This window comes from Leptonotus elevatus, chromosome 7, assembly GCF_054856555.1.
Source record: "Leptonotus elevatus isolate MCC_2025b chromosome 7, RoL_Lele_1.0, whole genome shotgun sequence".
Lineage (NCBI taxonomy): Eukaryota > Metazoa > Chordata > Actinopteri > Syngnathiformes > Syngnathidae > Leptonotus > Leptonotus elevatus.
The window spans coordinates 15,753,551-15,777,793 of NC_141245.1; the positions used below are offsets into that span (position 1 = coordinate 15,753,551).

General features: G+C 40.3%; 1 protein-coding gene across 4 annotated transcripts in view; it reads right to left on the reverse strand.

Annotated features, from left to right (window-relative positions):
• The window catches only part of grik4 (glutamate receptor, ionotropic, kainate 4), a 299,291-nt gene that overhangs the window by 16,822 nt on the left and 258,226 nt on the right, over positions 1-24,243 (reverse strand). For all 4 annotated transcript variants that reach the window (XR_015095554.1, XM_086080252.1, XM_086080249.1 and 1 more), the window contains exons 13-16: positions 16,793-16,996; positions 12,547-12,660; positions 3,921-4,030; positions 224-397 (exon numbers count right to left, since the gene is read on the reverse strand). Coding sequence is in view for 3 of the 4 variants with exons in the window: in XM_086080252.1 (XP_085936378.1) it covers positions 224-397; positions 3,921-4,030; positions 12,547-12,660; positions 16,793-16,996 (602 nt within the window). In the remaining variant the exon portion in view is untranslated. The remainder of the gene's footprint in view (positions 1-223; positions 398-3,920; positions 4,031-12,546; positions 12,661-16,792; positions 16,997-24,243) is intronic.

A 24,243-nucleotide genomic window follows, 5' to 3' on the forward strand; every position in this document is an offset into this window, starting at 1 on the left:
AACATTAAATGTCAAAAGAAAAATTACACATAAGCGGTGATCTTTGAGATCGGGGAAAAAATTTAGATAAAAAAGCCTTCGTCATTTATCGTGATTAATCCAAATTCAAAGATAAAAAATGTAATCGTTTGACAGCTCTAATATATTATAAAATCGCCCCGGACAAACGAATGAGGATGACGAGATGTCGGATCGGCAGCTATGATGAGCGCGCCACACTGACCACACTCCGCTGACGCAGCGCGTGGACAGCGCCCTGGGGGCGATGGTGGACCCTTGCTGCATGAAGCCCCCGACAGGGAACCACAAGCTGTTTCCCAGCGAGTACTGATTGATGAGCAGGTTGCAGCGGCCTTTCAGACAGGGGTGCGGGTTGTACCACTCGTAAGGCGTCAATCTGTGGAGAACAAGACATACAACCACATGTACTGGGCTCCAGGCAAGCAGCGTGAGTGGGAATACAAGTCAGTACGAGTATTGGCATTAGCATAAAAAAAAAGGAAAAAAGAGAAGGGGAGAGTTAAATCCAACAGCTGCCTCCAGAGTGTCGACTACCTTCTTATTCCTATGTGCTGCCTACTTTAATAATAAAGTTTGCCATATTTGCAACAGTGCTCTTCAGAAAAGTGCAAGTTTGTAGTAGTAACTTACCGCAGTAGACAGCAATCTTTAAGTATCTTAAGAATTATTTTTTTGTTACCCGTGGGCAGCATTTTATTTTGAAATGGCTTGGTCAGAACCATCAAAAAGCCCAAAACGGGTCACAATAGCGCCTAGGGGTTGTGGACTTACAAGTATTGTAGCATCATTTTTGATTTTATGCAGTCCCAAGAATAGTAAGTAGTGCAGTAATAGCTACTACGACAGATACGTTTGTTCGATGAAGGCCATTTTATGAATTATCATGTGGTGCGACCAAAAAGAAATTTGTGAATTTTATTTTGAAATACATTTAAAGACAGGAGTTTGTACCACTCGCAAGTCAGTCAAGAACACATGGCAGAAGCTAGCATGTTTGTACTGTCTCACAACTATGTAAAATGTATGTTACAATTTTAGCAACTTGTATGTAGTGGTCATATTTCAACATCATGTGGTAGGACCTGGAAAAAAATATGATTCTCCCCCCCTAAATGTATATTTTAATTATAATTTTACTTGTGCGGCTAGCTAGCTTGTTTTGTTTAGATGGCTAATTGTTAGTCTCAACTTAAAACATTTATTTACAATAATATGGCCTGGTGTGACCTCACTAGTCTAAACATGACATTCCGATTAATATTACATTTGCGTAATATGAGTTATGCAGCAAAATCCATCCGTTTTTATCCATCTCAGGGGGCGGCCATTTTGCCACTTGCTGTCAACTGAAGATGACATCACAGTTGCTTAGGGCTCAGGCAACGACCGATCACAGCGCACCTGTTTTCTAAAGCTCAACTGTGATTGGTTGTTGCCTGAGACCAGAGCAACTACAATGTCATTTTCACCTGACAGCAAGCGGCAAAATGGCCGCCTTCTGATTCTGAAACTGTTGGATTTTGCTGCTTAACTCATATTCCACAGTGGTGTCAAAGTCCGGTCCTCGAGGGCCCGAGTCCTGCATGTTTTATAGGTTTCCCACGTTCAACACAGCTGATTCATTTTCAAGCAAGCTCTGCGGGAACCTGATAGTGATCCTGATCATTGAATCAGGTGTGTTGGAGCAGAGAAACCTCGAAAACATGCAGGACTCAGGCCCTCGAGGACCGGACTCTGACACATAAGCAACACAATATTAACTAAGATACCGTATTTAGACTAGTGGGGCCGCATAGAACATGTTAATGTCAAGAAATATTTTTAAGTTGAAAATGACAACCACGACATCTTTTTGTGGTACAATCCAAAACAAAAACAATACAATATATTAAATTGTATGTGGAGCGCATTCATTTTTTTTTAATTTAATGTGAGCGGTCGGAACAGTACTCTGCAAAAACCGCACAATCATGACAAGAATATTCACAATTCACACAGGAAGGCAGGAGCCAAGATTTGAACCCAGAACCTTAGAGCTGCGGCTCAGATTGCTAATCACTATAGCAGCGTGCTGCCGTAGCTACTGCCAACACATCTTGAAATTAAACACAGACATGACAAAGCTTTTAGTTGTGGCACCAGGAAGGTTGCAGATGTCTCTATTAACATCAACCTTCTCATGAAGTCCGCACCCTGAGCATTATTCTGAACTTCCACCTATCGTTCCAATCCAGCAGCAAATTCACTCGTCCTTCTCTCACCTTCAAAGGTATTTATAGACTCTGCCCATCACTCATTAACTAATGTGCCAGGCACAGTGTTTGGGAATCACTGCTACACAGTGCAAATTGGAGTTTTTTTTTTTTTTTGCATTGCCTCGTTTTGAGTTTCAGTTCTCTATCTGACCACCAGGTGTCAGTGTTATGCTGAAGACCCAGCCCAGACAAGAGAGCGTCTCTTCTCTTTGTGTTGGATGTGATCACTTGCAGAGACTGAGCGAACAGGACAAAAACATGTGTCGTTGCCCCCGTAGAAGGAAGCACACAACACTGTTCTGCTTTCTTTTGATTCCTTTCTCTTCCAGTAGGCCTTTTCACCATGACTTCACACACTTCTGTGGAGCGGAAACATTGGTGATCTCCAAAGGGACCACAAATCCTTTCATGTCATTTAACAAAGGTAGAGCTGTTGAGAAAACAGAGTACAGTGGAACCTCAGAGTATGAACGTCTCGGAACTCGTACAATCGGACTTCAATCCAAAATTCGGAGTAAAAAATGCCTCGGAGTTTGAACTCATTTTCGGAGTTCGAACACCCAAGCAAAGCAAGCTAAGCCGAACGTACCTTGAAAACGGGTAGCGAAGCCGAGCAATGCCGAAATCTCACGTTGCGGTAGTTGAGATGATGCACTGCTCAGTCAGATTGTGAATACTCCCGGAGGTGCTCCATACTCGCGAGTGCATTTTGATTTTCCCCAACAATTTTCTTTGCCAAAGAAAGACGACAGTGCTACGAACCACAGTGGAATTAGGAAGGAGATTATCGCGCTGTTGTAACTACCGTGACTACTTCTGTAAATACTGGCACGAGGACCCCCCTTAGCTGTTCAACAACGTGCCTGACGTCAAACAACGCACGCAAGGACCGCTTAGTAGTCTAACAATATGCCCAATGTAAAACACATAAACTCAGCACTGAACTAAAGCTAGCATTAACATAGCATTTATCATCCACTGATGCCATCACAGCACAATAAAAAAACGTAAGGTATTTTTTTTATTGTTTAAATACTGTACAAGGTGTAAATGTAAAAAACATAAATAGAAATTAAAATAGGAATTTTCTGTTTTTGGAGCTTGGGAACGGATTAATTGCATTTACATTATTTCCTATGGGAATTTTTTTTGGGAGGTTGAACAATTCGGACTTTGAACACTTTGCAGGAACAAATTATGTTCAAACTCCAAGGTACCAGTGTAAGTGGCTTCAATGATGATGTTAGCCTTCTTCTCACGCTACTTGATATATAGGGAGACATGACTTACATTTCAAGTATGTTGATTCAAAAATGGACATGATGGAAATTCAGATATATTTGTGCCAGTTAGGCACTCGATATACTTTCAGTGGTATCAGACATTAAATTGAGCGTCCCTAAATGGCACACATGCTCTTTTGACTATGAAATGGATAGCCTGACGTTAGCTGGCAGGCTAGCCATTATGTTGCTAAATTACTCAAAGGCAGCTCAACCACTTTATGAGACAATGTCTTTTTGTCATCGTTTTCAGTTCAGGTCAGTGATAGTCTGTGGCTTTCTGCTACCCGCAAGTACGCTGACATCTATTGTTTACAAACATGAAAAGGTCTGCTGTCAGTATCTGTGAGTGTGTGTCTACCTGGCCACCAGGAAGAGAACGCAACTCACGGCCAAATAGGCCAGCAGCATGAAGAGCCACACGCCTGGTGAGAACGGGTCCAGGAAGGAGAAGTAGCCTGGCCGCCGACCCTGAAACAAACACAGGACAGTGCTTACTTATGTGTTCAACTTTTGATAGTGTTAAAATCCCTTCATCCGACCTGACCCGGGCATTCAAAGCAGGAGGGTTTAGCTTGAGACTTTAAATGCTCCCCTCTTTAAAAGGTGACGAGGAAAACATCAACATCATCTCCGCTCGGTCAATGAGATTAATTAGCGGCCAAAGTTGCATGTTGAATCCGCCGCCCCACAGGCTGTGTTTACTGTGAGTTAATCAACATTTACAGCTGTCCGCAACAGTGTGGCGGTAAACAATGCTAGTTGGATGTGATAAGTATAGATTTCCCTGTTGTAAACTGATAGCATTACAATTATGTGCTCTTGTTTGCACGTAAACATTCAGATCAGCAGTCATAAAGCAGGTCTCCCATAGGCAGTAAATACTGCCGAGTGGTGGAGAATATTGAGACAACACGGCAAATAAGAGTTTATATTCCCAGAGATACAGCTGTAAAAAATGAATTTTCACAATTTATGTCAAGCGCTAAACAATACAATGCAATAAAAGTACATGCAACCCAATTACTGGACGGAAAATTTCAAAACAGTAAAATCAAAGCAACAGGGGGCAAATTTAATTTACCATTACATCTAATAAAGCTGCCTTAAAAATAAACAAACAAACGGGGATGGCACCATGCACGTCCCTAAATATAATGTATTATTATTATTATGAACACCGAGTCTGCAGTTACACTTTAGGCCAGCGGTGGCAGTCATGAGTAAAAAAAGTGACCAAATCCACAATGCATCTTTAAATGAAGAAGGACAGAGAGAAATAAAAATGAATTTTCACTGTCAATTACATACAACCACTATAACACAACCTTTGCTAACGATTTAGCTCTGTTAATAAGTTAGCTAATGATAGCTGAAAAAATACACCTTATATGAGTGGTACATTGAGATGTTAGTTGTTGTTTTTTTCCCCTGACTACACTCATAATCTCAAATCATGTTTCCTCATTAAAATTAATGGAACTGACATTAATCGGTTCCAACTACCCTGCCTCACACTAAAAAAAACTTATAATTTTTTTTTTTTTAAAGAAGGAAAACATCTCACTCTAATATAACTTAAAAAAAAAGATATCTTAATAACATTACTAAATAGAATATAAAAGCTGTGCATCATGATTAATTTATTGCAGCTCCTTCTCGTATGCAGAATTTGGCCACCGGGAGGCACTATAATCCAGTCATGAACAGACAGAAATAAAGAATTTCACTACTACTGTAAACTGCAGTAATATTAGTAATTTTTCACAAAGGATAAATAATTCATCCCTTGTTATATTGTTTGCCTATATTATCTGATATTATATTATATTTATAGGCACAAATGCACCACCACACAGAATTTTTGCTCGCAAGTCAAAGCAAAAATAACAATGGCTTGCATCTTGACGAACTCACATTAGATCAATATTTTTTTTTAATGTCATGTCATAATTCGTAGAGGTTGAAAAAAGTAACGAGCCTGTAAAAAGCAAATGTAGGGAGTAAAACGTAATAAACACTCAACAAAGTAGATACCTAAAAAAAAAGAATCGACCTAAGTATAATAATAAAGAAATACATTTGGACATGATCACTCCGCCACCACTGTTAGTAAGTAATAGACCAGAGAGACTACAGTCTTTCATTATCTAACAGCAACAGCCACTGTCCTCTAAATGGAACCAATTACTAGTGAAGCAGCGCCACAGCAATGTGTGTTTGCGCAATGTGCATGTGTGTTAAGTGGACATTCCGAATAGTATCCACTTCCACAGAGACATAACCATCTGTTTCGTGACCGTGAAAAGAGTCAGCGGGACCGTAAGTAAACAGTGGAGGTGATCGATCACATGACCAGTTGCCCCTTTGACAACAACGTGATCCTGTCTCAAGCTCTGCAATCACCATTTCCATCAGTGCCCTCAAAATCAGTCCAATGCCAAATTGTCAATGATGAAGTCTCCGGGGACACCGTGAACGCATCACTAATACGTCGCTTAGCCCCGAGCAAAATTAATTTTGCGGCACTCGGGTGGAATCATTTTGTTGAGGATTTCTTATGATCAACGAGGCTCATTTAGAGCTACGCAGGTATTAGCATTCATAATTCATTGATGCACGAGGCTGGCAGAGCAAAAGAGGCAAGAATGGACAGTTTGGAGGCATGATGAGAATGGAGCAGCCATGATGATGAAAACTTGTTGCTGCTGCTGCTGTGACTGCGCTAATGGCCCTTTGTGCTGACACGCCTCCTCCTCCTTCCTCTTCTTCTTTGCTGGTGGAGGGTGGCTACGTGCTGCTGAAGCAGCGTTCTGTTAACTGCCAAGGCCCTCTTGTCCGCATTTTAAGTTCCCGCCGAGGTGCCATTGCGAAGATGAAGAGAGCTGCAGCGACGCCAACAGATGGTGACCAAAAGATCCAAAAGCGAGACTGAGCACATGGTTAATAAAAGAAGAAGAAGAAGAAGAAGAAAAAAAAGAGAGTTGTGTTGTCCTGCAGATCTCGGCGCTTTAATATGTTTGTATTAAGACAAAGTTATGCTTTCAAGAGCTGCAGGGGAAATAATCCGCTAGGAGGCTGCAGCAGATACACTATTTTGCAAATGGAACTGCATAAAAAGTATGCACATTTCCATTTTCTTTCTTTTCAGTATGCTTCCTTTCATAAAAAAAAAAGAGCCCTAATGGTGCCTTTCAGCAGTTTTTTGTTTGTTTTGATTTTACAAAGCCTGAATCTTAAAAAAATAAAAATAATCCCAGCTGTGGCATATAAAAAGAACTGATAGAGTGGTGCCTTGATTTACAAGTTTAAATCCTTATCATGCTCTTTATGGAGTGCCCACCTTGGCTAAGCTGTAGTAATAGTATTCATCATTTGGAGAGGATAAATAATATATACATTTGAGAAATGTCATATTGTCTGTCAACTCATGCTGAAAGGGTTATAACTACCACTTTGTTGATGCTAGTTTCATTAGCCTCTCTATGGCATTTTACCTTGTGTGTTAGCATTACGCTAGCAGACTTCAGTAAATTGAGGTCACTGTCCTGCATTTATGAAGCCAAGTCATTTAGCAGTCTTGAATGTGTAAATAAACATCTAACAATGAGATGGCGTTGAAAGTCGGACCCTCCAACACGCAAATTCCACACGGAACAGCTCGGGCCAAGATTTGAACCCCCGCACATCGAAGTTTAAGTCAAATGTACTGCAAGAGTGAACAGTAAAACATAATTGAAATGTTGTATGATGAGATTAATCACCCCCAACAGCGGTCGTGACTGCCTGTTATATGTGACTGTAATTGAAGATAGAGTGTCACTAAAAGGTTCGCTTTTTTTAAATTTATAATAACTTGTAGGCAAATATTGAATGTGTTTCAGACAGTCGCAAGTGCTTTCCAGTACATGTTTGGCTTGTGTTGCCCCTGCGCGCTCACTGTATTCGTGGGAGAGTGTTTGTTTGTTTGCGCATGACAGATAGTGAGACCACAGTGCTGTTTGTGTTTGCGTGTCGGCATTTTAGAGCTTTGTCAGGAGCTGTTTGCGCTGTCACTCATTGACAATGTGGGTTTGGGCAGCCCGGTGGTGTGTATGTTTCTGGCCGTTGAGGACAACATGGCTGATCCCATTGTACAGTAAATATGAGTGAAAATATGAACAGAGCAACACAGATCAGAGATGATAGCGGATAGCGCTAGGAAATCACAAAACATGTTTGGGTACATATACAGTTGTAGCATCAAATGCATCCCAAATTGAAATGGTGGGCTATTTTTTATGCTCCCCAATAATGTTTATGACAATTTTTGTGAGTCAATAAGGAAAAAAATTAGGAACCACAGGAAGCCCTTCTTTTGACATTTGATGGTCTTGTTTTCCCTCTCGCGTGTGTGAAGGAGCTGGCGAGGTTATGCAGTCAAGGATTTCACCTATTCATCCCGCCTCTTTATATGCATCCCACAATGTTTGCCCCTAGAGACTGCCTGCCTGAATACTGACTCACTGAAGGACACTTCCCATTGTCATTTCAACTCTTCTTCCTCTTGGCTTGCATCTCTGCTCTCATCTTTCTATCCCCTCCCTCGGAACACTCCTTACTCATTTACGTCTCATTTGGTCTCTTTCTGATCTTTTGTATTTTCCTCGTCTGATTCAGTCGGGGTCACAAGGTCACTCTTGAGCTCTCCTATACATATGCAACACAATAGCGCACTAGTGTTAATTTTATCCGCCATTTTTAAATTTAGTCTCAGTTTTAGTCCAGTTTCAATCGCGCTTGTTAGTTTTTATCATAGTTAATCAACCTCATCCCGTTTTTAATTAGTCTATTTTTAGTCGACTATAACTCTGGCATTTTAGTCTTTATTTTAATCAAGAAAACATCATTTTATTCTAGTTTTAGTCGGGACAATTATTTAACCCCTGTATTTTTTTTCACCATAAGATAATGTTGAACATTTCAGATCTAAAACTATTTCACATAAAAAAACAAAAAAAAACAACTTGAGACACAATTACAGTGGCTACTACGGCTCCATGCTACGAGCAAGTAATTAGCTAGCATTAGTTAGCGGTCGGTTTAACATTATCGTTAGAATGTTACAGCCGTTGGATTAATGTTACGTTACTATAACTATAATTATTATTATTTTTTAACCTTTCACCGTGAAACCACCTACTGTCTGTCCCATGTGTTTGTGAATGTTGCACTCGCTAGCAGAATTGAATGGGGGGGGGGGGGGGGGTCACATGACATATTAGCAGAGACAAGATTTTACAAAATCATATCATTTTGTCTCGTTTTTGTTCATGAACTAAAATGTCCATAGATATTAGTCCATTTTCAAGTGAAATACATTTTCGTCTTGTCTTTATTAGTCGACGGAAATACTTACTGATTTAGTCCTAGTTATTGTTTATTAATGAAGGTTTCAGTCTATTCTAGTTTTAGTCCGGTGAAAAATGTGCATTGACGGAATTATTTTTGTTTAGTTTTTGTTGACGAAATTAACACTTTTAGTGCACAGCTTTCAAATTGTCTAGAGCAGGGGTGGCCAACATCTGGCGCATGATCTGCCTCAATCCGGCCCACAGATCATAAATTAAAGCAATAGTAGCTCCATATGAGTGCATGCGCGTTCTTATAAGAGCGAGGACGAATATGAGGATTCACAGAACGTATGGTGTTCCACAGGGTTCAATTCTGGGCCCTCTGCTGTTTTCATTGTATCTGCTGCTGTTTTATAAAGTGCTCTATATATAAAGAGTTGAGTGATGGGAGTCAGTGTTTTAAGTGCATGATTTTCAATGCCAAGTTGAGCAATTTTATTCTAAATAACTAGCTATCTAGCAAAACTGAAAGACCACTTCTTTATGCTGCATGGAGATGGGGAATACAAGAACACAACAATTTCTCAATTCAAGGTGAAGAGAGCCAGATTCGATAAAAAGGCTACTCTCCCTGTTCATTCTGTTTACCAGTATTTTTTTTCCCCCCCAATAAAGAAAGGTTCTGTGAAAGCGCAAAGGAAACTGGTGGGGTTAAGTACCTCCAACAAGGTTAAGAACCACTTTATTAGATGTATGTGTGGCTAGTATATACAAGTATACTGCATTTGCAATAAAGTACAATAAAGCTTTGTATGCCACACTCTGCCTGCCTTCAGGCCCACTTCTGAAAATGACACATCTCCTTTTCAGCCCCAATCAACCTCTATGTTTAATTATGCAACACGCCTACTACTAGCAACTACTTGGATGTAAGAGTCCCCAACTTGAAGGAACGAGTGTATTGACTTCTCTTAAGGACTCCTTTACCTCACTTGGCTTTGTAGCGCAGATGACGAAGGTGACAGGAATGAACGTTTCTATCAGGCCAGGCTGCAAGCAGCTCAAGGTTTTACTGTGTCACTGTTCATAACCAAGACGACCGACTGAGGCCAACAGTGGCACGCGCATGAACTGTCTGCTGATAAACACAAACCACAACATGATTTTCGTTGGTGTCTCTTTAAATGAAAACATGTCAAGAGTGGAAAATTCAAGGTCAAACTGTTTCAGGATGATAGTTGACCTCTTGTTTTTTCCGTATCTAGAATAATTTTTCCCAGCAGGATATAATGTAAATGATTTGTTCCAGGATTGGAATGTTACTGTCATAGAACCATGACAGTAAAGGCGCCACCACAAAAAAAGGACAAAATCCGACTGCAGTATACAGTTAGGGCTGCTGAAAACTATCACTCGCACCCCCGTACCTACTTTTGGGGACTTGTATGCTGCAAGAGAACCAAGATAAGGGCAGGCAAAAGTCTCTCTGACCTTCGGCATCCTGGTCACCACCTCTTCCAGCTCCCATCGTTAGGTAGGTGCTATAGAAATATGGACACTATACCATTTTTAAAATAGCATAAAAAAAATAAAAATCACGAGTTGATTGATTGTTAGCTATCCGCATAACCTCAAGGCTGTTTTGACTTTAAATATTCTACTCTATTTTCATTGTCTCAGAAGTTGTCTGAGAGTGTAAAGAAAAAAAGATACATAATGGAAATATGAGAGACGTGTAGATAATGTGATCAAATGGCCAATTATCTTGGGGAAATAAGTACTCAACTTAATCTAGCGATTCAAAGTTTGAAAAAAGCCGCACACCCCATCGAAGAAATCTGTGTGTCACATCAGTGTCGAATTACAAGTGCAGTCCAGAAAGGGATGAACTTTGTCAGATGTGAGAAATGCCAACAAGAGTCAAGAAAGTTCTATGAAATGAAGCAAGGAACCTTCACCTTTCACTGTTTATTATCAAACCCTTGACTCACGGGCGGTTCTTTTGATAGTAAATTGTCCTCTCCGTTTGTCTCGTAACGACCACTTACGGAAGAATAGTGCGTCAACCGGGTCATGTCTGTGCCAATTCAACCTGGCATCGCGTGTGTGTGTCGTGTGAACCCTGTGTGATGTTGGCCCCATGTCGCTACAAGCTGCCTGCCTGCCGCCTCCTACTTCAGAGGCGCCACAGCCTTTTAAAACGGCACATGCTGGGGCCATCGATTGATTCTCCCCAACTGCACAATTGAGTGCCTCGCTGCTCCACCTATTAGTACTGTGCGCTGACCACAGGGAGGTACAAAAGAGAGGAGGTTTACAAGAATGGGAAACAGGACAGCAATAGAGAATGGAAATAAATGCTCCTGAAGGATGACAAAAGACAGTTCAGGCTACAATTGGTGCTATGCTAAGCGCTCCTTGGGTCACCTTGGGTGTTAGAGGCGGGCGGCCTTGATTAATGGGCTTCTGATTCTGCAAACATTGGCTCGCATCCTGCTGCACTTAAGTTGTTTCAAGGTGTCTTGCTTGGGTTTGCTCTCTGGATACGAGAGGTTAAGGAGGGCGCAGGGTAGAGGGAAGAGACATTAGCCCTGTTTGCACCACGCTGGACAATTTATACATTATTTATTATTAAATTGCCAACCCTTGCAGAGGGATACATACTATGAATGTCTTTTTTAGCATCCTCACGTCAGTGACTGTTTACATGCAATCAATAACAGTTTTGAAAGGTGATGTAAACACGTGCAAAAACCCAAATATGACTCCTGAGTTAGCCCTTTTGTAACTTGGTCATATAAACATGATCAACAGAAAATCCACTACCATACAACGACAAATGGAACGGGAGACACACAAATCTTACCAATAGTTTGGATCACCAGTACCATTCAAAGCCATTTGTGTTGGTTGTTGGCTCCACAGAAAATAGTATCGTTCAACCGCGGTTGAACGATACATGGTGACTACAAAAACAATGGCGGAGATCCAGGTTCTTCTCTCCCCGGGAACCTTTGCCGACCATTGCAAGAAGAATTGCCTCAACTTCGTTCCAGGGTCATTTACAAGACCAAAAGAAGCCCCTGCTAGGGAGTGAAACTGTGCAGGAATCAAATCAGTTAATTCTAAGAGGATCTCTTTGGAGAGGCCTGTGTGTGATTGATCAAAATGAAAATCGATCTTGACGGATTCGATGGTTGGGGCACCCAGACGATTGGCACTGAAGGACTGCTGCAGCTTTCGTCCGCCTTCATGGTCAATGGGCCATTGAGGGGCCACCTCTTCCACCTGATCCGCTGTTGAGGCCTCCTTTCGACAGATTATATTTTTAGTTTTGTGGGGTGGCCGTCCACCCTTCCCAAGATGCAAAACTCAAAAACAGGGGGAGCATGACCTGGCTATCCTATCTGACTCCATTGATAGGGTCAGCCCAGACCGTGTCAAAACAGTGACAAACTGAATGGATCTGAACTGCTTGGCGGAAATGCAGCAATTAAAACCCCAGCTTGAATGAGAGAAAGAAATGGCTAAACGGTCCAAACAGTGAGGCAAAACACGATTAAGAGGTCATGCGAAGTGTGTTAGGAGAAATACAGAACGCCACGATTGTCTGGCCGCCTGCGATGTCTTTCAATCGGCAGGATTGTAACTCACCAGGTGGACGCGGTACATGATGCTAATGCCGAGGGTCATGAAGGGTTTGGAGAAGTCAATGACCTTTTCACGTTCCGCTGTGATGGTGAGGCCAGCGACTGCCAAGTCAGCTTTCTGAAACACAGACAGGGAATAGTTCCATGTCATGCACGGAGTCAAAGACCGACCGTACTTCCGGAGACTCTACAAAGTCCTACAAAAGAAACTACACACATTTGGTAGCTTTGCTGGTGCTTAAAATTCAGACATTTAATCAACAACGTTTTACAATCAATCCGCGAATCAGATGAGCATGACAAAGTAAGACTGCAAACATTATGAAGCAGTTTTGTATCTATCTGTATTTGTGGTCTTTCTCAGGCATTTGCATGGGGTTGGCATCTACAGAATGGAGGTCTTCAGTTTTGTGCTGATCCAAATTAGAATTGCCTTTGTGCTGTTCATGCAATTCTAGTGAGGTAGCTTTTGTATTATCTCTCATTAGATTGTGCAGGTGTACCCAATCAAGTATATGTAGCCTTGGTCTGAAAACCCACTTAACTTAGTCCGAAAGTTTGGAAAACACATTTATATAGCCGCCCAAATAAGTGGTCGAAATAGTGGCTGATAAAACACAGCAACAAAATGTCCAACAAGAAAACAAGGCAGTAAAATGTAACTGCGAGGGAGTCTTCATCTCCCCGAGGGACACAAAGTGGAAGGAGCAGCACTTCGGCCGCAGTGGGAGAATGAAGGAGATTGTGAAGAATGGGCGGGAGAATTAATAGGAAGGTGGGTGGGGGGGGGGGGGGGGGCTTACAAGACCGCATCGCTGCAGATGCCTCTGCAAATGCATGACCTGCTGTTCTTTGTTACATTTGTTCCATAATTAATCAAACCTTTAGATCACATTTAAAAGACTGGCCTTTGAACCCTCACCTTCTGCTCAGTCTTTGCCTCAATTACTGCACTACACTAAAACTTCGCACCGAGAGTGGAGATAGAAAGTCTGCATGACCCAGATCAGAAGACGCTCAAAACTGGGGATCTGGCTATGTTTAGAATCCACCAATCACATTCAAACCAATGTTAAATGGGAGTCAACACACAACAGCCACCATTTTAAGGGGAAGTCAACCTTGACAATAATATGTGACCTCACTTCTCTAAACATGACCTTGTAATTAATATTACACTTGTGGAATATGAGTTACGAAGCAATACGTTTTTATCCATCTCGGGGGAGGCCATTTTGTCACTTGCTGTCAACTGAAGATGACATCACAGTTGCTCAGGGCTCAGGCAGCGACCAATCACAGCTCACCTGTTTTCTGAAGCCGAGCTGTGATTGGTTGTTACTTGAGACCTGAGCAACTGTGATGTCATTTTCACTCGACAGCAAGCGGCAAAATGGACGTCGTCTGATATTGATTAAAAACTGCTGGATTTTGCTGCTTAACTCATATTCCACAAGTGTAATATTAATTACAAGGTCATGTTTAGAGAAGTGAGGTCACATATTATTGTCAAGGTTGACTTCCCCTTAAAATGGTGGCGGTTGTGTGTTGACTCCCATTTAACATTGGTTTGAATGTGATTGGTGGATTCTAAACATAGCCAGATCCCCAGTTTTGAGCGTCTTCTGATCTGGGTCATGCAGACTTTCTATTCATATTTCAAGACAATTGTGCAGTTTAAAAAGGTAATATTACAGCTTTTTCTTCATCATGCATGCTCCACCAATGCCCAGATGAGTACGAAGAGTCCTGGCTGTTTTACTCTGACTGCACCTATTCAGCTTTTATCTTCCCTTTATAGTTACACTGTGCAGGGGAGGGGCGGAGTTTTTCTTACCTCATTTGAAGTCCTGTGTTCCTTTCTCAACTGTGGCTGCACTTTAAGACAAGTGCACGTACTCGCATGAACGAGCCTGACACAGATGCTGCAGTTATGCTTTGAGCCAGAGGTGGCAGTTGTGAGTAAAAAAAAAAAGTGACAAAGTGCACAAAGTTCCTTTAACCAGAATACCACATTTAGACTACTGGGGCTGCATATGGAACATATTATTTTGGGTTGACTTCCCCCTTTAAGCATTTCTGATCAAATAACCCCAAATAACATTTAGCTGTTCTAGTATGCTTTCCCCGACATCTTACAGCACAAGCCACGGTCTGGCATCAGAGGTATCAGTAAGGAGAAGTGTACAAGAGAATTTCCCAAGCATTAAATATACAACGAAGTGGCAAAACAGTGACATTAGCAAGAACTGGACGTCCCTCCGAAAATGGATGAAAAAACAAGAAGAGGCTGCCAAGAGAACTACACTAAAGAACTGCAGGAATTACTGGCAAGTTACTGTACTGGCTCTCCTAACTTCTATACATGTTTGGATTATGGGTTAGGTTGGCATTTTTACGTTCAATCAGCACACACACGAGCACATTGCGCACGGACGGTGGCCTGGCGTATCCTGCTGCCCGACACGCCGGCAGGCTTTCGCCCTTCATCATCAGCGGTAGCAAACCTCTGCCTCATCTTTTTTTTCTTCTTTTTTTTCTTCTTGTTCTTGTTCTTTTTCTTTTTTTTTTTTTTTTTACTCGCAGCCGTTTGAAAGTCTGATCGGCTGCAGCCAGCGCCGGAAGGAAGCCACACGCGGGGAGCAGCCGTCGAGGCAATTTCTACAAAGGCAGATCCTTTGCAAGATGAACACGCATCGGCTGAATTATTTATGTGACAATAGAATATTAATATTGATAACTGGATTTCTGTGCCTGCCTGCTGTTAAGCCTTGCAGTTCAGTTTCCTATTATAGCTTAGTAACGCCATAAAAGGGCTTGAGAAAAAAATGTTAGGACGCAGTGAAACCCGGCTTGACTGCCGGCATGTGTAATAGTTATCTTAGGTGTGTGACAGCTGTCAAAGTTCTGCAGTGAAAATTGGTCCGTGTGATCGGCGCACACCCCGGGATGTCTTCTGTCACTGCTGTCCACTGAGATGGCAAGTACTGTATGTTGCTCTATTTTTTTTTTTTACACTTTTCATCCTCTTGTAAACCTTTAACTAAAGAAAGCAAATTGTTTTATTCCACGGTGGAAAAAAAACCCTACAAATGTCACTATTCAGATATTTTGTCAGCCCCTCACAGTTTCACTTGTTCCACCAGCAGGACACCGAGGCCTTAGCAAGGCAGCGAGGGCATAGTCTCTCTAGTATGTCCTTGGTTCCTCCTGCTTGTACATACCTGAAACATCTCATCTTAGAGATCCCAATAGCACCTCAGGGCTGCGACATAGGAGGTGGGCTGCATCAAATCTGGTTATACTGACAAAGAAAAAAAAAAAGGGGGCCCTAGTGAACTAAAGTACAGTAGAGCCTAGATTTGTGAGCGACCTGGGTTACAAACAATTTGGGTTATGAACAATTTTTTCACTATTTTTGGTTTACGAACAGTCTTGGTATGAAAGGCTTAGAAGGTTTTTTTTTTTCTTGCTACATAAAAATAAATAAAAATCTAATATTAAAAATCTAAAATGGCCACACCACGAGTCCACAACCATGTGTGTGGTGGAGACCATTTAGTTATTTCCTCATCATGAACAGTGTTTTCACCTTGTATATATTGCATAAAATGTAACTTTTACAATGCTCAAAATAAGGTTGCTGGTTATTCTGCGGCTGGAAAGGATTATTTACATTTCAATTTGTTTCAATGGGAAATAATAACTCAGTTGGCCAAAATTCAGGTTCCCGCAACAAATTACAATTCCATATTGCATTCTATTTACTTTGATTTCTCGTCAGGGTTCATTCAAGGTTGTAATCGTTTGCCAGATGTTGTTACAAACGGGGTAATGTAATGGATTAGGTTCGCAGCCCGAGATTCCACTGTATACTGCTTTGTAGAAAGCAGTACAGTCAACCTAAACTATAGTTCCTCTGAAGGTGAATCTTGCAGTGACGCTGGTAAAAAAAATAAAAAGAACAGCGGTGCATCGCTTTGCATACACAATGACTTTCATTTGTATTACGACAAATCAGCTGAGGATCTTCTCCATCGCACCACCTCTAAGTCCCCTTCTTAAGTTTGTCCTCTCCCTTTCTCCTACTTTTTGCTCCCCTACCTCAACTTGAATGCCTCTAAAAGGCTTATTTCCAACAAGTTGTGCAAGTCCGTTGAGAATACACCTCACATATAGGTAACGCCATGTATATTTGATGAGATACACATGTTTATTTAACTTCAAGGTACTTACACATATTTACATACCCTTGAAATGAGCTCGCCCACCATACCGCTCCATGTTCCATTGGCTCCAGGGACACCATACTGTCCATCCCCCACCAGTCGGATACGGTACTTGAACTTGAGAATGGCTGCCAGCTCCTTCAGCATGTCGACACAGAAGCCTTCGTAGCGCTCATTTCCCTCCAGATCTTGGTGGTCCGGCCGCAGCATCACGTATGGATTCTCCTGGATTACACAACGTCGGCATTATCAACACGTCTTATTCTTTTGGTCAATTCATTGTTTTTGTTCACATGTTCAGCTGCCGAGAAATTGAAGCATTTGTGGCAAGATTTTCTACATTACTGTAATAAATACCGGGGAAAAAAAGATGATTAAGTTCAGCAAAAATAAATAAATAACTAATAAGGGATACAATTGTTTTTTTATTTAATTTTAGAATTAATTTTATTTAAAATATTATTGAGAAAGACAAATCTGGATGATTTTTTTGGGGGCTGGAATGGATTAATGGCAGTTGCATTCATTTCAATAGGAAAGGTCGACTTGAGATGCGAATGTTTTAAGTTATGACTTATAATACCAAATCAAGATATTGCTTGCATTTGAAACAGAACAGAATAAAAAAAAACATTTGAAATTCCGGTTTCTGAAGCAGTCGTGTGTGTTTTAATACTGTATACACGTGGCATTTTTACCAAAGAGACAGAAAATAATGCTAAACCACAAACCAATGTTCCGTTCAATACACGTTTATATACCAAGCATTTGGGTTAAAAGAGGGGTAACTTAAGGCTCTTATTCGTGTCTTTGCACATTTACATGGCTTTTCAAAACCCGAATAATGACAATTACTTTTATTAAGGGTTATTGTGACTGCATATACATATAGTCAGTTATGTTTTACGTAGTTGATGGTTTTGGGCCAAGGACTGTTTTTCAAATAATCCAAGTGCCAAACCGGTGTGCTTTGGCGCTGGCACATCTAAATGAATGTCCTTTGTGTACCACTTTGTTGCTGTTTCACAGCTCGTGAACCCAGCAAAAATATGTCTTGCAAGACGGCATCGAATTGCTTCTTCTGCTGACGATGCCCAGTTTTTATAGCTACTATTCTTCTCTTCTGGAGGTGGTTAATAGTTCAAATGACATCAACAACTCTACACAACCAGAATTTGTTGAAGAGATTTTCAACAAACTCACAATACTCTGATGGGTTTTGATTTTGCAAGCATAGGCTGTTCCACAGCAGCAGCTGAGCTGTTAAGTACATTTGCTTTGTCACCAGTGGGTCCTGCCGATTGGATTCAAAGTAAAAGCCCCATAATATTGCTAATTACCGTACACACAAATTGTGAATCTCTTGAGCGTGTGCTGCCCAGCAGGCTGCCTCATGCTGTCGTAATAGCAACAACCCTTTTGGGTCTACCTGTAGAGTACGGATGGAAGAGTTGATAATGTGGCAGGCAAGTTTATTTTTATTTTATTTTATTTTTATTTTTATTTTTTTTCTTATTTTTTTTTTATTTTTATTTTTTTTCTTAAAGAGCTCAGTATTGTTCATTCGGAAATGTCATCATCATTGCTCTTTATTTTTTTTATTATTTTTAATATATATATATATTTTTTTAATATAGGCAAGTTTATTTGTAATTACATACAGTCTAGTATATGCATGTGAAACAGTTAATGTATTTCGTTACCACACTACTGGTCACTTTATTTGCTTGATGACTCTCACCATAGCTATTGATCGATACTACAGCACTAATGATACCCTTAAGTTACATAAAGACTCTTTTTACTAATAATGCAATGCATTTACTCCTCTTTCTGACCATGCACGGAATTATCTAAAGTGCAGCATACCCTAAATCCAGGAGAATTTAAGTATCGTATGAATACAATTACATGCTATCTAATAAATAAAAAGTGCTGACAACCTCGGATGATAATTGCACTGTTTTAAGCAGATGATAAAAGATCGAATTTTGCTGAACTTAACTATGAATTATGCTGACTTGAATGTAAAATCAAAAGGTAATGAAGTTTTAGCGAGTCTTCTTTCCTAAAAATTAATGAAAATATAACTCCGAGACCTGCCACTTATTCTGGCGTGACATACGTGCACATTCTGAAGCGTAAGTGCACTAAATGATAAAACAAGATGGAACGCGATGGAATCAAATAAAAAGGGAACACTTTTGATTTTACTGGTCTTTTTCATGAGCTGACCTCAAACATGTAAGACTTTCTCCGAGGCATATTTCTCGCTAATACTGTTCCCAAATGTGTTAGTGAGCACTTCTCCTTTGCCGAGACAATCCATCCACTTGACAGGTTTGTCATATCAACATACCAGATACTGACTGACTTGCCAATGTGTGGGGCTTGATCACATTAAAAAAAAAAATTCAAATGCTTTAGAATGGCTTTCACCCCCCTACAGCAGCCCTATACCAAGTTACTCTGGCCCCCCAAAGCCCCCCAACGCAATGATTGACACATCCCTTCGTTAAAATAAACACTGCTGCTATCATCCATTTATAATAATTTTACTAGACCCCGTCCGCCTTGCGTGTTAATCATTTCTTTTCACATAAAAAAAAAGCGTGTTAAGGCTTATGCAACTTTGCCTTAACTTAATGTTGTGATAATGTTTAATAAGGCAGCAGTTATATTGCAAAGAAAATGTAAATATATTTATGAATGCAGGTGCAATTACCATACGGAAGCTCCGTTATGGAGCCTTATTTTGTTATGCTAATGTAAGCCGTCTGATTTATACACAAGACATTAAAGACGATACGTTGTTAAAATGTATCCTGTCATAATTAACTATGGCCTCCGTGTTCCTATCTACTGAATACAGCATGCGCAAGACACAAAATAAATGGTAGCTTCCAATGGGAAAAATAAAAAAAACAAATAATAAAGAAGAGAATGCTTGCTGTACACTTTACAGCAATTCATTTCAGTCTCTACTTGGATGATGTATGTTTGTATCCTCCAACATGTAATTATGTGGCAAAACATGATTTACCTTTCACGCCTCATGTTGATTTATGCCTGTTCAAAAGAACAGCATTATTTGGAGCTCGTGACGATAAAGCTTTTGTGTCTCTTAAATGCACATCTCCGCGCCGATCAAAGCTGGCAGGAACAGGAATCAATAAAAGAGGAAGCGTCGTTCGTTTACGTGTTGATGTGTTGGCCTGACTGCTATCATGCCTGTTTTTTCCACCTCCTTTTGCAATCTCCTTCTAATCCAAAGGATGTTTTTCCCTCTAAAGACGTCAGACACAATCACTTTGATTCTAATACTCTCTGAAGTCAAATCTCGAAGCACTTTTAAAAGTCTGAGGTGAAACAATCTGTTCCGAGATGCTGGTCGATTTCCAATTCGTTTGGATTTAGACCCTTTTTCTTAAACAAAGGAATAATGGAAATAAACAAAAATCAGTTACATATATAAATAATCATTACAATGAGCTTTGTTTAATCCCTGGCCCTTCTTTTGAAACAAAAAAACAACAACATTTCATTAACTCTGTGTGACTTCAAACGCAGTTCTGACGTACGCTGATGTCAAATATGATATCATGCAAGTTTTGTGTGACTTTAAAGGTTATATTACTCTCAAATGTAGGTCAAATTCCAAAAATAAACTAAGGCAAATTTAGCCAAAATAAATGGTCTTCAGTTGATTTTTTTATTTTTATGTGAACCAGCATAACATACTCGTAGATAAAAATACAAGCAGCAAGCAGAATGTAGCTAATTGTAAAGTAGCATACAACTAAAACCCATGCTGCCTTAAAAGTACGATTTACCCCTAAAATGATTTAACCGAGAAAATGTAATGTGTTGTTACCCACGTCTGCATGTGCCTTTTTGCACACGTGTGTAAGACATCAGTAGAAGTTTGAAGACAAAACAAAAGTCAGACTTCGACAGCAGCCTCATATTCCCAGGCAGAGACAAGTCTGGTGGTGGACTGATAAGTGTGTTGGATGACTCAATTGGACACTATATAGAATACCAGCACACGAGCATTAGAAGTGCTGTATCGACAATTCTGCCTTTTTTATTTTTAAATATAGAAAAGCATTTAAAATATTACTAATATTTCTCAGTGTGACGCAGTGCAGTTCTACAATCACAATAAACAAATATATTACAGTAAATTAATATGGTATGCCTTTAGATTTCATGCATGGCCACGTTCGTAACTTAAAACACGTGTATCTCAAATTATATTTCTCCATTGAAATGAATGCAAATGCCATTAATACGTTCCGGCCTCACCCAAAAAAAAACCACAACAAATATTTTTTGTAAATATTACTCTATTACTTAAAAAGTAAAATAGCACTCTAAAAAATTTTTACTTTACAAAAGCATACTATAAAAACAATTAAAAATTCAACAGTTTGTGCATCATGATTAATTAATAGCAGTTCTTTCTGCTGTGACTCAGTAAGCTGCTGTAATACTTTGTCATTTTTCACAGCGAATGTGAGTATATTTTGTGTTGAAGCATTTATATTTGTTTTCAAATATCTGCTGCATGAACGATTACAAAATGTCCACATAAATTCTATTTGTGAGCCGTCTATAGGGATTTGCACTCTTTGTTAGCATTGCACTAAGCGGACTTAAAGCAGCTCTCTGTAATAATTTGGCCAAAAATATCTTTACAATACGGTTTTTTTTTAAACCATTTATAAGAAACATCTTTTTTTTTATAAAAAAAATAAAAAACAAAAACATTTGAAACATCTTCTAATTAGTAGATTAACACCTGGATTTGGGTTTGAATTTCTCACCCTCTGTCTGCGGATGTGATGCCTTGTGTGCAGCATTGTGTGTGCAGATTCATTTTTCATCAACAGGTGGTAGTAGTGATGCGAGATTAAATTTTCTGCGTTCAGTAGCTTTAGCTGCGTATCTTGAAAAACACACACGTCGTATCAACATTACCGTGTCTGTTTATTTGTGAGTAAGACCCACAAGCAATAGGACATGTGTGACATACTGTAAGTTCTGTATCAGATTTTAATATAGCTCCAGATGGAGCCAGAGGGAACCAAAGATATCAAAATGCAAACAAGTTAGCCTTTTTTACAGCTTGACAAGCTACTGCATTTCCGAACGGTGATAAAGCGCAATAAAACACAACATATAAAGAGAATTTTATCTCACAGATGCAAATAATTGGCTTTTTCCATCACATGGCTGTGCTTACTGAGGTAATAAACACCATGAATTCAGTACAGTATAAAAATGGGATCAATGATTACAAACACATGCCCCGTGGGCCTGCGGGGAAGCGATTGACAATTCTGTGACTGTAACAGCAATCATGCAATAAAACCGCCGCGTATAGGCTGTGGAATGGCATCAAGTATTCTCGCACGCGCACGGGCCCGAAGCAGGCGTCAATTACGAGTTGAAGTGCTAATTCAAGAGCTCACAAACAGTCTCGCAGGTAAGAAATTCTTCAGCTGCTGCGCACCAGCAAGATAAGAGCGACACAGCAATCATATCGTGATGAATGAGCTGTGATAGGCCCTGAAAATTGCCCACCAGTGGATTCCAAAGTTTGGCCAAGGGACTCTATATCTCCAAAATGAAATCGAGCCGCCGAGTTCACCCAATTCATTCGTTTCACACCCACTTCCTGTTGTAAAAGAGCCATCTCATTTGTTCTCAGGTGTAAGTGTTTACTTACATCTTCTTCTAACACCCCCCCCCCCCCCCCCCCCCAGGGTGAAATGGAACAACTGAGCGAATCATTCTCAAAGACATCTAAAAATATTTCCGTGTTCTTCCCCTCATTTGGGTGGCACCGCATCTGATATTACAGACGCTCAGGCTCCGCATTTGGCAAGTTGCTACTTTACGCTGTCTGCAAGGGGAGTTAAGATGCGAGAACTACGTACACGCTACGTACACGCTACGTTCCGGCAGTTGCGTATATGGGGATGTTTCACCTCATTTGCTCGCCAGAACGTATAAATATGTTCTATTTTAAATGTTTTGTGTCCCAAAGACATATCTATAAGTTTTTTTTTAATGCTAAAGCATACAGAAGGCTTTGATGCAGCCTGCATAGAACGAGTGAAGCAATGGAAGTAGGTACAAAAACGGCCAGCAGGTGGCAGCAGGGTATAAGAGATCAACCAGGGCCATGTTACAAACACGCTCATTTACCCACAGTTCTAAATTGATTTGTAAATAATGATGAAACTTAGCTATATTCTAATGCTAATTTGCTGCAAAACGGAAACAGATAGAAAGGGGGGGGGGGGGGGTTGTTCTCCGAAAAACTGGAAAAACTGAGCATAATTGCCTTAGTTTCTTACAGAGGGATTCCGCAGAAACTACACAACTGATTTCTCATGGAAGGTTGGTTGATATGCCAGGAAAGATCCCATAAAACTTGGTGGAAATATGGATCAAAATAAAGATGAAGGAATGATGTAGACGGTAGAGTAAAATCTTACGTCGTTCTCAATACACTTTAATTAAATTTGTCTTGCTACCTAAGAAACAAATATTTTTTGTAACAGATATAGCTATTCTCCCTTAGCCTAGAATAAAAAAAAAAGAAGAAGAAAAAGGTAAGGTTGTATCATTTTGCGTCATCGTGAAAACAACAGTCACAAAAATAACACAGCCCTTCACATTTTTCCAAGTTGTGCTGGAGTGGTTAGGGATGCAGCCAGGGAGCGAATGTGCCCCACACAATTTGACCACAGTTTGGGGTTAAAATATGCCTCCAAGGCAGAAAATGTACAAGTCAGCCAGAAACGTTCAGAATGTAAAAAAAAGATGAGATTGGCCTTGAAACACGGTTCTGACCGGGAATGACTTTTCTCCCGGTATTTCATCTTCTGTCTGTCAATCTATCATTGACAGATGCCCGTATTTCTGACAAATGACGGAAAACTTTAAAAATAATGAATACTGAGGGACCTCTCTGTAAATCACTGATGAACGCCCGTTCCACTTACGACTGACGGTGTCTCGTGTGTGTTCGTTCGTGGGTGTTGCTTAGAAACGACTGCACTGACTATGTATGTGCGAAAGTGGCTTTCAATAGGATCTTTGTGGAAACTTGTGGCCGGCTGTGATTGGCTAAGGAGGCGGAACCAGACGAATTTAGTAAAGATGACGTCAAAAAAAAAAAGGAGTCTAATATTTTACGTATGCGTATTTATTTGTATAACAATCTTTATGGCTCTCTTAAATTTTGGTGAAATTATTTATTTGATCTTGTTGATTTCTGGTTTGGGTCACACAATAATCACCTGTTTGGACACAGAGAGACGAGACACGCTACACTACTTTCCCAATGAGAACAAGCGTGACAGAAATGAACAGCTGGACGTGAAGGTCTTGAATAAATGAAGCATTGATATGTTGAGGGTTTGAGCAAAACATCATGGATTAGGCTACATTTTAAC